This window comes from Dendrobium catenatum, unplaced genomic scaffold (assembly GCF_001605985.2).
Source record: "Dendrobium catenatum unplaced genomic scaffold, ASM160598v2 fragScaff_scaffold_1348, whole genome shotgun sequence".
Taxonomy (NCBI): domain Eukaryota; kingdom Viridiplantae; phylum Streptophyta; class Magnoliopsida; order Asparagales; family Orchidaceae; genus Dendrobium; species Dendrobium catenatum.
Genome location: NW_021319810.1, coordinates 420,454 through 433,434, shown reverse-complemented (window position 1 = coordinate 433,434; position 12,981 = coordinate 420,454). Strand labels below are relative to the sequence as shown.

Genomic DNA, 12,981 nt, shown 5'->3' with positions numbered 1-12,981 from the left:
GTATTCAAAACCCGAAGAAAAGGTACGTCTTTACTTTTAGTAAATTTCAATTATTTTATTATTATTTATTAATGAACTTCTAATCCCTGTTTTCCTTTTTTTCTATTTTATTGCATAAATGCCGAGAATGGTACCGGTCGAGGAACAAAAGGACAAGGAGCTAATGACGTCAGCTCCCTCATCCAGCCGGGTAGAGGTGCTACGCGGAACCACCGGGTCGTATCCCCGTGGACTGTGAGTATTTCTAAACTTAGAAAACCTTTAGGACCCTGATGTGGTGTTCATGAACATTCCTTTAGGTCCTTGTAGTAACTTCAATTTATTAGGTTTACTTTATTTGTTTTTAGATCCTTAAACCCCTTTTACACCAACACTCAAAGTCCTAAGGTTAGTAATAATAAAAATTTTCACCCTATACTACAGTAGTGGACTTAAGGACAAAAATTAAGGACTGAGTTAGAAAACTTAGACTTAGGAGGTGTTATTTTCTTTACTGCTGTGTGACGGGCTTTTCTCGATTTTATTGCAAGCTGGTTGTAAAATATTGTGTGTTTGTTTATTATTTTTACTGCACTCTGTGTTGTGATTGAGTGACGATTAGATTACCCATAGGTTAAGAGCGTAATGGGTTTGTTAACATGATTTACTGCAGGTGGCCACACTCATGCAGGCAAGGGGGCTAATTAATCAATATTTTATAAATACTACAGGTGCTTCAGCTGCTTAGCCACAAATAAAAAGTGTGCCAAGTGTGGCTAATTAATTTAATTTAAATGCGAATATATAATGCTTGGGATGATTTTATATAAACTGCTTAGGATAACCCTGCAGGTGTCTAGATTTTTTTCTTTTCTTTCTGTGAGATGTAATGTAAATGTAAATGTGTCTAAAAAAATTGTGAAAGTGATTTTGAAAATGGGATAACACATCCAATTTGGAATCTAAAGAAAAGAGAATATACCTTAAAGGTTTATTCTCTTTTATTTGGAAAGCCATATTAGGATGATTTAATATCCAAATAGAAAGAAAATACCCTCTTTAGGGATGAGTTTCTTTCATTTGGATATCGGACCGACGAATCCAAGAGTTGTAGAAGAAGAAAACAAAATGAAGAAACGAAAGAAAGAAGACGAAGAAATAAGATACAAGAAAGAGTATATCCCAGTTCAAAAATTACTTGCGTCATTCTTAGGATTAGAATCCGGGTTTGTTGTCAGTGGTGCCCGCCACTTTACTTTTCTGCAATTCTGGGTGTAATTATTGGACATTGGAACATTGGACATTGGATATTATATTTGAATTTATTAAATTGATTGTTTATATTGTTTGTACAGTAGCTTTATTAGGGCCCTTGCATGCCGTATTTTGTTTTAGCCTGGATACGAACGAGTGCTTTTTTTCGTAAGGGTACGCTTAAAATTCTTTTACTTGTAATTTAAAAAATAAAAATTTTTAGGCTCACATAGTAACTCTAACATCTAAGAAGTAAGCTTGGGTTCGTCGAGAGTCAGCATAAGCATATTATTATCTTCTCTTTCTTGTTAGGCACCTCCCCGCCTGCGGGTTCTGGCAACCACTTGACCTATGGTGCAGTTCTGTCAAGGGAAGTTGTACAATCTAGGAAAAAAACCTATTTTCTAAGCCTAATTTAAACTGCTTCGTATTTATTTTATGCATTCGAGTCAATTAGAATGCATTGCATTAGATATAAATTAAAAAAGTCTAAAATATTAATTGCATTTTCTAGACATTTTTCACCCTATATAAGTTGAGGGGTCAATTAGGATTTGTCTTAGATGTCGGCCCCCAATTCCTTAAAACTTAAGCAACATCCCTACCTATCTTTCATAAGAGATTGGATACATGGTTAAAGCGCTTAGGTGGTTAGCTGGCTCCCGAATAGGCCGGGAGTAAGTCCAGATTTGCACTCTTAGTTAGTTTGGGTCACTACTTTGTAGTACCCCAAATTAGATTTAGGTTCTGAGGCAGATTCTTTATAGATCTTAAGTCCTCGCCCTTCGGAATATAATCCCAAATTTCTAATAAATGTCAACTTAAAAAAAAAAATTCTTCTAAAATGTAAAGCCTAACATAGGGTAGGCTGAGGTTGTCTCTGAGCTTCTCAGAATCCGACGCCTCCTACTTTTCTTCCTTTGACCCGCTAATAAATGTTCAACATTGAGCTTTCTCCCTAAAAAATTCCTACTTATATTTCCTTGTCTTTTACTTTGTACTCAAAAGGTATAAATCACTGCTTAATCGAGATTTTTCTTAGAGGCTCTCTCTAGGATGTAATTAACTAAAGAGCTTGCTCCTATAGAGATTTGAGAACCCCAGACTAAAAATAAACTTGTTTTATTCGTATAAAATAAGGGAAGAATTTTTGGGAACGTGAGATATTTTTAAAACCTTTTTCTAATTTTTTTTTATAACTTGTAGAATGTTATTATTATCTTTTCAGATAATATAATATTATATTTGTTATATTCAACTTTAGAAATAATGAATTTTATAAACTCATTCTCGCTTTTGGATATCTGAAGAATGTTATGTTCGTCTTTTTAAGATGATATAATATTTTCTTGTTCTTATCTAAATAAAAAAATGAATAAACTTTTTTTCAAAAAAACGTATTTCTATTTTTAAACATATTCTATAGAATTTCATGTTCATCTTTTGAGATGATATGTTATTCTTTGAACTATTGTTTGATTATAAAAATATCAATTTTCAAACCTATTTTGATATTGGAATCCATTGTAGAATATTGTTGTCGGCACTCTCGAGGACCGTACTTTATTCTTAATGCAGTATTCGATTAAAAAATAGGAGAAATCAAAATTTGCGCGGTGACACAATATTTTTCCCACCAGTATTGAAGGTAGCACTATGGAATTGTTTCATCAAACTTCGTGATGCTGAAGGCTTCCTAAATTTTTTGCCAAATTTTGATTTTTTTTGCATAGAAATAACTAAAATAAATTATTTTCATTGAAAATAAAGTATAAAAAATATAATTTACACTTATCAGGTACTCCCATGAAGATTCAAGTATGAAAAAAATCAAGGTCCATATAAGATAATGACGAGTAAGGCAATGAATAAAGAGCTTAACCCTAGAAGGAAACTCCTGCTTTTGCAAAAAAGTCTGTAATTAGTATGAGTCTCATCGAACAAGCAGGTCAAGATAGTTTTAGCAAAAGGAGAGGTCCATCTAAGATAATATCATTATAAATTACATACATAAGAAATAGCCAAGTAAAAGTTTAGAGAATTTTCTCAAAAGGCTATAAATGAAAATAAGAGTTAAGAGCCACTCTTCCAAGTTTCAAACAAAGGAAAAGGTATAACTGATAACAAAAAAGATGAATAGTGGGTAAGAACATTTTCTATTCATTTATCCCAAAAAATTATATATTTTAATTAAATAGTAAAAAAAAAACAATGAGTGACCTTATTCATTGTAATATGTAACATACATTAGTTGAATCATTTCAAGTGGGCTATACATAGTCGTTTTTATATTACTAGAGTTTCCATGTAAAAAAACCTCACATCTCTAATAAGCTAGTCTCAACTTATCTTATATATATACTTGTAATTGTAATAATTTTATAGAATGATAAGACACTAAACTCTATTTCTTTACCAACATAAATGTTCTGGCCTACAACACTAATAATAATAACTATAATCAGATATGTGGTTGAATAATTAAGATTTTCTCTTCTTATTATTAGTTCATATTTAAATGCATAAAATTTGATATGCTTGCTTCTCTTAGAATATATTTGCTCATTTAGACCAGTGAAAATTCACTTTAACAATGGTAAGCATGCAATACAAATGCACTCAATTTGGATCTTATAAATTAAAAATTTTTTATCTTTAACTTTCTATCAAATAAATGGGTATATAATATTCATATGCTTACTTCTCTAGTAATATATTTTGTTAACTAGCTAAATAAACTCACTCTAAATATTTTAAATAGCCGAGAAGTAATATAAATCATTAAATAGAGTGTTATGTATTTTAGCTAAAAATAAGAAAAATGATATAAAAAAATTATAAATATGTCCGCTTTCTTCACATGAAAGAAACTTACACTTGGAGTTGGAGAGAGCTCATAAATAAATAAATAAATAAATCTTAAAATTTTGCCTAACAATTGATACCAATATTTGCCAATAAATTTTATTCTCCTGATCTCAAATGGCCATCAGTACATTTGCCCAAGATATGTTAAATGGCGTATGCTCATTTTTTAATTGAGGCTCGTGTCATGACTATGAGGGTCAAGGGGGTAGGTTGTAATTTTCTTACTTCTTTCATTGAGAGGATGAATTATCCATCACTGGTGTACTTTTGTGCTTTCTATTTATTTGCTTAAAATTCTTTTTGTGATTATTAAAGGCTTCATCTGTAGATATTTGTACTTTCACACGATGGATCAAGTTAGCGTATGAATGAACCATATATCGCATGGGTTCTCAGTAAAAGGAGACATGATGAAGCCCACCAAGAAAAATTCCTCTAAGCAATTTAAGATCCACCCTTAAAATTTATTAAGCCTTAGTAGAAAATCTTTGAAAGTATTCTTTATGGGACTCAGTTTCACTTTGGAGAATTCCTGAGAGGTGAAAAAAATCCTTAACAATTCTCTCATTGATAATAAATTGTTTGGCGAACACTTTGGAAAATTTAACGCATAAAAGAATGGCTTTAGATGGAAGCGAATAGAATCATATTTGAGCTTACCCTTTGAGCGTATTATGAAAAACTTGGTAGAAGAGAGCATCTGAGGGTAGTTGGATGTACATAATGATTATGTATTGATTATTATGCTCATAGGGGTAGGGCATCCTATTGTATGAAACAATGCTTGGTAATTTGAAGCCTATCGAAATGGGATGTTGAAGAATGGATTCAGTCAGAGCTGACGACTCCTCGAAATCACACTGATGAAGAGGTTACCTTCCACCTATCTTGAGGAATTCTTCTTAGACCAATCATCATAATTCATGATGTAAAACATTGCATGTGAGTTCAATAATATGAACTTGGGCCAAGTTCTCGGCGACACCTCAAGGAATACAAATTAACCGACCTGTGCGAGAAGAGTATGAAGAGGTAGATGTGTTAACAAGGTTGATATGGTCCTGTGACCTGGGGTGACCCCTTGACTATTGAAGGAATCTCTATATGAAGATGTTCAGGTTAAAAATCCTTAGCTAGTGGTGGATCTTGAGGAAGAAGAGTTGCCTCTTATTATTCCAACATTAGTTGTTAGGTCTCTCATTAAAGTTGAAGGATCTTGTCATGAGATTCCTCCATTTTTTGAATGCGATCTTTTATGGATGGTCCTAATGTTCCTTCTCCAGCAGGGTTTCACCCATCGGGGAAAAGAGAGGAAGACATCTAGTCTCTGGTTCATAGACTGATTCCTGGACTGATTTGTGTTGGAGCGGGAGGATCTTAGGGTATAATTACTATGCATATTGGCCATTAAAGTAGTGCTTCAGCTAGTGGGATTGATGTTCTCACATATTGTGTCAAACTATTATGAGTTAGAATATATGCTGCAATAGAGTGAGAAGATTATTTGTTTTAATGTTGTATGTATATCCATCACACAAATATATAACTCAAAAATACAAGGGTTTTTATGTCGAAAATCCTTAAAAGGAAAAAACCATAGGGTCAGGACCAGTTGAAAAGATTCCACTAGTATTTGAATGAGTTATAGGGATTTTCCAGTCTCAAAACATGAGGATGGTAAAATTATAATAATTTGGAGAGTTGGGCAGAAATCTAGCATCAATAAGCGGCAAGGCCAAAATTTGGTGACAGTCGGTGGCCGGATGTTAATCTGGCGATGATCGATGGCCGAGAAGAAGTCCAATGATGGATGGTAGCTAAGTACAAGTTTGGCGATTGTTTGTGGTTTGCCAGTGGTCGAGGAGGAGTTTGGTGGAAAGAGAGATATCATATTTCTTTCTTTTTGTCCCTCTTTCTCATTTATTATCCTTTTTTTGGTAAAGAATAGGGGGTCTGTTTATAATTTTATGGGAGTGGCATGGCTAGTAAATTGTGAGAAGATCAAAGGCATGATGGGAGTGTTTCAGATGGATGGTCGATATTGACTCCCTTGGTCATGGATTGTTTATTATGTATTTGAGTGCCTTAATGATGTTAGAATTTGATGATCTTGGGTACAATTGATTTGTTTAGTTGAGCCACTTGATTTGACTATAAACATGTAATATTTGAATATCATTTGATCATCCAACATATGTTTTGAAGCTAACTAAACATGTTTTGGGTCCTTGATTTAGACCTATTGGGGCTCCAATTTGAACGAATTTGGTGTTGTTGGGTTCAACTTTCTGAAATGTTATGTTCGACTATAATTTTGTCGAAATTGGTTGTTCGGATGGACCCAAAATTAATTTTGGAAGTTTCTTATTAAACTTTGCCTCAAGATTCATGCCCGATCAATATAATTTTTTAATGATATATCAGAGACCAAGGCTTATATTGGAATTTTTTTCTTCTGTTTATTACTACTATAAAGAGAACAACAGATCATACCACCAATAATTTCTTGAAGATAACTCCAACATCATAAGACTCTTGTGACATTCATCATGGAAGCCAACATTTATTATTTATACCTACTACATTATATCACTGTCTTCCCTAGTTAGAAGTACATCGTTTATAAATTACAAAACATGTTAGAAAAATCATTTAAATAGGGTTAAGCTTTATGATTTTTTTCATATCAAAATATTCATGTCAAAAATTTTTGAGTTTCTCAAGACGTGTTCTCAACTTATCTTATATATACGTGTGCAAGATGTTTATACATTGATAATAAAGGTTGTAAGGATCGGATCATACAACGAACTAGAAGTAGGAGATGTTCACGGTTTGAAGGATTGATTTGGGTTGAATCATATGATGTAATAATTTTTTTTTAAATAATAATTACACAATACTTTCAAATATGTGACAATGAATGCTCCAAATGTATCTATAGGAAAACCTAGGTGTTGGTGGACCGGTGGTTAAAATTTTGCAATAAGTTGCTGAAATTCTTCATATGTAACAACTACGACATTGACCTATGTGAGAGGTTCCATTGAGATTTCCACAACTGTTTGGAGCTTGAAAGAGCTCATTCACTGCCATTGTGATCTTCATTCCATTAGCATAAACACAAGCAAAATCCTGGCAATCATTTATACATGAGACATTGCCATGAAAAGCACTTACCTTGTCGGGGTGACTAACATGTACTCAATACCCTCCAAGTTTGTGAAATGAATCCCTAATAGTGTGCAAATCATTCCAAGTTTCCATTTGTCGTTAGATCCAGGGTCCTATTCGCGATTACATTCAGACATGGTATGCTTGTCATCGTTGGTTGCATCCGATGTAGCCGTAGCATCAGACATTGGATCACACGAGCCCTTCTCATTATGCTCCAGGTTATCATGATCGAGCTCCGCCTGAGCAAATAGAGTCGAAACCTACTGGAATCCCCAACTATCAAGGGACAGACCTAGCTTACTTTTCAAAATAGTAGAAATTGAGCTACTTGCCTAGTTCAAAATGTCAGGTAACGGAGTCCCTATAGTGTCTGAAACCTATTGTAATGACTGGGCACAATTTCGACTAGCAACTTTCACATATCAATATTTTTTGCTTCTCTTGCGTGCTTAGCGGAGTGATTCTTCAAAATAATTTCCGATTCGTTGATCCAACATAACCGAATGCCAGACCAATTCATTGTTCAAACGGTTGAACCGACCGATCTGGTCCGATTTTTAAAATCCTGGTAATAATACAATGAATCCTACCTTTACTGACATGAATGCTTCAACACAAATTATATATAATAAAGTTGTGGTCAAAGTCAAGGTTAAAGAATTGAGTGTTTTATTATCTCATTATTAGTTCAAATTTGAGAGCACTAACTTAAATTAAATTTATTCATTTTTACATTCCCATAAATATTCTGAAAATTGTTAAAATCTATTATGAGATGAATATAAAATAAAATTTAAATATTTTTTTTAGATATTATGTTTGGCAAAAAATAAGTTTAATGATTATGATATCTAAGTGAAGTTTAATCAGCATATTCTGCTAATTATTTTAATAATTGCGCTGTGACTTATTAATCCTCTTAAATTAATCAGACGTGACTGTCGCAAACATGGCTCTTCAAACTCCTTGTAAACGGGCGTTGACCACCACCTGCTAGTGTTAAACCCCCTATCGCCATTCATTTCGGAAAAAAATCAAAATCAAAATCATTGAATTTATTTTTAGCAAATTCAATATAAAATTTCAGACCCATCGATCCGACTGTCCCAGCCCTTCGTGTTATTGCCAAATCGTTACATTGGCATGTGTTGCCATCCTTATGGACGCCACAATATAAAATCGCATCTGCCCACCACGTTCCCGGCTGGACCGATATGTTAATGCCAACGCCGAATCCTTCCCTGTAATCCACCGACGCGGCGGTATTATATTCGGCGTATAAACATCCAATTCACACCGTCCAAATATCGAGAATTCCGCTACCACTGCTCTCCGCCCTCCGTTCTTTCCCGCCATTGCTTTTGTCGTAGAAGCAGACGAGAGAGACATAGAGATACGGCGAAGGAGGAGGAGATTGAATGAGGCAGGAGGCAAAGAGGTTGGGCCTGCCGTCGACGAGATCCAGTCATGGATCTCGCCGGAGGAAGATTCAAAAGACTTTCAATAATGTCAAGATCACGATCCTCTGCGGCCTCGTCACTATCGTCGTTCTACGCGGTACAATTGGCTTAGGTAATCTCGCTGCCGTTGTGGATGGAGAGTCCAACCAGAAGGAAGTCGAAGACATCGAGCGCATCCTCCGCGAGATTCGCTCTGATTCCGACCCCGATGAAGACGGCATCCCTCAGTTCTCTGAAGCCGTCGTCGCCGCAGGTAACATTACGACTGCTGACAACGTCACTCTATCCGGTTCCGACGCCGCATCTTATGTCTTCGGAAAGAGCTACACGCTCGGCCCTAAGATTGCAAACTGGGACCAGCAGCGGGAGCAGTGGCAGATCCAGAACCCGGGATTCCCCAGCCAAATCGCTGACGGAAAGCCGAAGATATTGCTTGTCACTGGATCGCCTCCTAATCCTTGTGATAACCCGATTGGTGATCATTATCTCCTTAAGGCTACCAAGAATAAGATTGACTACTGCCGCCTTCACGGAATTGAGATTGTGTACAACATGGCTCACCTTGACCGCGAGCTCGCCGGATACTGGGCGAAGCTTCCCCTATTACGCCGCTTGATGCTTTCTCATCCGGAGGTGGAGTGGATCTGGTGGATGGACAGCGATGCACTCTTCACCGACATGGATTTCGAGATCCCCATGAGCAAATACACGGGATATAATCTTGTAATCCACGGCTACCCGGATCTCCTCTTCGAACAGCATTCCTGGATCGCGCTCAACACCGGGAGTTTCCTCTTCCGGAACTGCCAGTGGTCGCTGGATCTGCTTGATGCCTGGGCTCCAATGGGGCCGAAGGGGCCTGTGAGGGACGAGGCTGGTCGTCTTCTTACTGCCAATTTGAAGGGAAGGCCGGCATTTGAGGCGGATGACCAGTCTGCGCTCATATACCTTCTCCTTGCTCAGCAGGATAAGTGGGGGAATAAAGTTTACGTTGAGAATTCTTATTACCTCCATGGATTCTGGGCGGGATTGGTGGATAAGTATGAGGAGATGATGGAGAAGCACCACCCTGGTTTGGGTGACGAAAGATGGCCTTTTGTCACTCATTTTGTTGGATGCAAGCCCTGCGGTAGCTATGGGGATTATCCAGTTGAGAGATGCATCAGTAGCATGGAGAGAGCTTTCAATTTTGCAGATAACCAAGTTCTAAGAATTTACGGTTTCGCACATAGAAGGCTGTCGAGTTCGAAGATTAGGAGGATCAGAAATGAGACAGTAACTCCTTTGGATATCAAGAAGCGGATAAATGTCCAGGACAGGATAATCAGCAGCTGATCAGATTAAGCAGGGTTAAGATCGAATTCAATTGCCATCGAAGGTTAGTTCGATGGCTCTATTATTTGATATGAAGTTTGACTGATCGGAATATGTAACTTAAGTTTCTGATCTTTACTTTTTTTTAATCTTTTGATAGCATTTTGATGTCGTGTTCTATATCTGTTAAGCGGATAATTGTCTTGGAAAGGAGATACAAGAAATGAAATTAATTTTTTCAATCTTTTGTTTTTTTATACTTTTTAAGTATCTGCCTAAATGTGGAATTCCTCCAGCAGGCATTCATTCATTTCAAGATAAAAAGCTAAATCTTAGTTCCTTTTTTTGTATTAAACATGTGGAAATGTCACTTATTTGATTTTCCAAATTTTCAGTCATTTGAGTTTCCTAATTCTAGCGAGGTATTATTTGTAGGTTGCCGGATTTAATTGCAGCATTCATTAAAAAATTAGAAATGATTTCTAACTTGAGAAATGATATAAACACTTTTTTGTTATGATGCAGAATCTGATCTTCCTCTGCACATTCAAGTTTGAATTTGAAGTATCCCTAGAAGAAATCTAATTTTTATTTGAAGTTGAATTTTTTTTTTATCATATTTAACTTGCCTGAAATGTCATCTATACAAGCAAATTTAATGAAATATTTATCACTAAAAACCAGCCCGATTTATCTAACATATAATGATCTTTATGCTTCTTAATAGCTATAAAAGTAGTAGTAGATTGTTTATGGGTATGGATCTTCTTCTCCGTGTAAAAGATTTTGTCTTGTTGAGTTTGAGGGAGTTGGAGACAACAATGAAGAGGTGCGACTATGATAGGTGCGACTATGATAGGTTATGTATGATGTTGTTTGGTCTTATAACAGTAGGATGTTTTGTAAGGAGGTTGAGAGGTGGCCTGACAACCTTTTGTGAAGGAAAAAATTATTCTGTTCGGACAACGTATCGAGGGTACCTAGTGGTACCGCGGTCGGTATCGAGCGCCCAGTGATGTGGCATTTTTTTATTGGTCTCTGGACACATTCGATGTCCAGATGCAATAATCACTCCTATTGAAGTAGTTGGTGTCTAGTTGGTCGATAGCATGCATCAACTAGAGACTGACAATGGCACAAGAAGCTTACGCAATTGAAGGCATAGTTTGGATGTAAGCAAGAAGAGGGACCTTAGGCCGGCGGTTGTAGGGGTGATGTCACGACCCAACCCGATCGGGACGGATCCCGCTCGCATCGGGTCGTGGGGCCTGAACATTCAGACTGACTGAACTGATTCCAGGATATGACTTTGGAATTTGTTTCAGAACTTTCTTCCAAACATATAGACAAAAACAGACGCACAGAGCAACTATAAACATCAAATGCAGCGGAACAGATCATCTATCTTTTTCTTCTTCCTAAAAAGAATCATGTATAAGTACAGCTCATGGCTTTCAGACAGAAAGAAAAGCAGAACAGAAAAGCCATGACTGTACAAAAATCAAAAAGACAAAAATACCTATAACAGATCAGACTCTGAACTTCTACTCCTGGACTTCTTTCCCCTTCCCAGAACCTGAAAATCACGCAGAAAACAAGGATGAGCTACAACAGCTCAGCAAGACAACAAACCTCCAATCAAAATCCTCAGAGTCCACATCAAACACATCAGACAGAAATCCAAACAGAAATCGGAACAGAATCGTATATCAAATCAGAACAGAATCAGAATCGTACAGATCAGATCAAATCAGAATAGAACAGAAATACATCATATCAGAACTAACAGAACGTACGGAAATCAGAAATCAGATATAAGAGTAAATCATATCCAATCAGAAGTCATATCAGAACAGACAGAATCGTACGGAAATCAGAATCATATCATATCAGAACAGAACAAAATCATACATCAGAATCAGAATACAGATCAGAAATCAGAAATCATATCAATTCAGAACATATCAGAAGTCAGAACAGATTAAATCAGAACAAATATTTCAGAACAGATCTTCCTTCCATATTTCAGTACTTCCCCTTATATCTCCCTTATGCATACAGCACCAGAACTTCTCCTTATAACTCCCTTGTGCGTACAGCACCAGAACTTCCCCTTATAGCTCCCAATTGTGCTCATAGCACCAGAACAGAACATATATATAGAATTTCAGAACTTCACAGAACTTCTCAGAACTTTTCCTTATAGCTCCCTTGTGCTTACAACACCTTCCCCTTATAGGTCCCAAAAGCATACAAATTCATAATATATCATTTCAGCGCAAATCCGGACAATTTCAGAAATCGTACGAAAATTCGGCAGCGTAACGGCAGTATACGGAATTTACACAAAATTGACAGAATCAGAATTTTACCAAATTACCACAGAACATTCACAACAATAATATAAGACTTTTATTCTACTGCCACAACATTTTTAGACATCGTCAAAAATTACAGTCGAAAGAAAACACCGCGGAAACAAAAATATTCGGTCAAAATTCTCCAGAAAATAATCAAAATGTGCACACTCGGCACCTCAGAAACATATCAAAAGTTACGCGGTAAAAACTGAACCAATCGGAAAATACGGACGAAATTCGCTAACAAAAACGAAATCCGGACAGAAAAGTCGTTCAAACTTCACCGTTCTGAAAATTGAGAAAGGTGGAATGTGTCTTACCTTGCGTACAACACTTTCATGAACAATCTCGTCGGAAGAAAACGGCCCGGCGTCGTCCGAAAATTAGCTTTTCCAAAATTGCCCTCGAGCTTCTCTCTCCTCGACTGAATTTAGATATTTATTTTGATTTTCTCTCTCTTCAAAATGAGCTGATTTCAGCTAAATAATACACTGATCGGCCCGGCCGATCGCACGATCGTCCTGGACGATCTGATCAAATTCCACTTTGTCCTGGGACTATTTTGCAGG

General features: G+C 36.4%; 1 protein-coding gene across 1 annotated transcript; it reads left to right on the top strand.

Annotated features, from left to right (window-relative positions):
• The first annotated feature begins 8,384 nt into the window (after positions 1 to 8,384).
• On the top strand, positions 8,385 to 10,294 carry LOC110096165 (probable glycosyltransferase 2). The gene has a single exon (XM_020821958.2). The coding sequence runs from the start codon at positions 8,697 to 8,699 to the stop codon at positions 10,071 to 10,073; it is 1,377 nt and encodes a 458-aa protein (XP_020677617.1). The 5' UTR covers positions 8,385 to 8,696; the 3' UTR covers positions 10,074 to 10,294.
• Positions 10,295 to 12,981: the final 2,687 nt, after the last annotated feature.

What these genes read in the sequence shown, in the direction of transcription:
- LOC110096165 (XM_020821958.2), top strand. Translation starts at nt 8,697, where the DNA reads ATGAGGCAGGAGGCAAAGAGGTTGGGCCTGCCGTCGACGAGATCCAGT.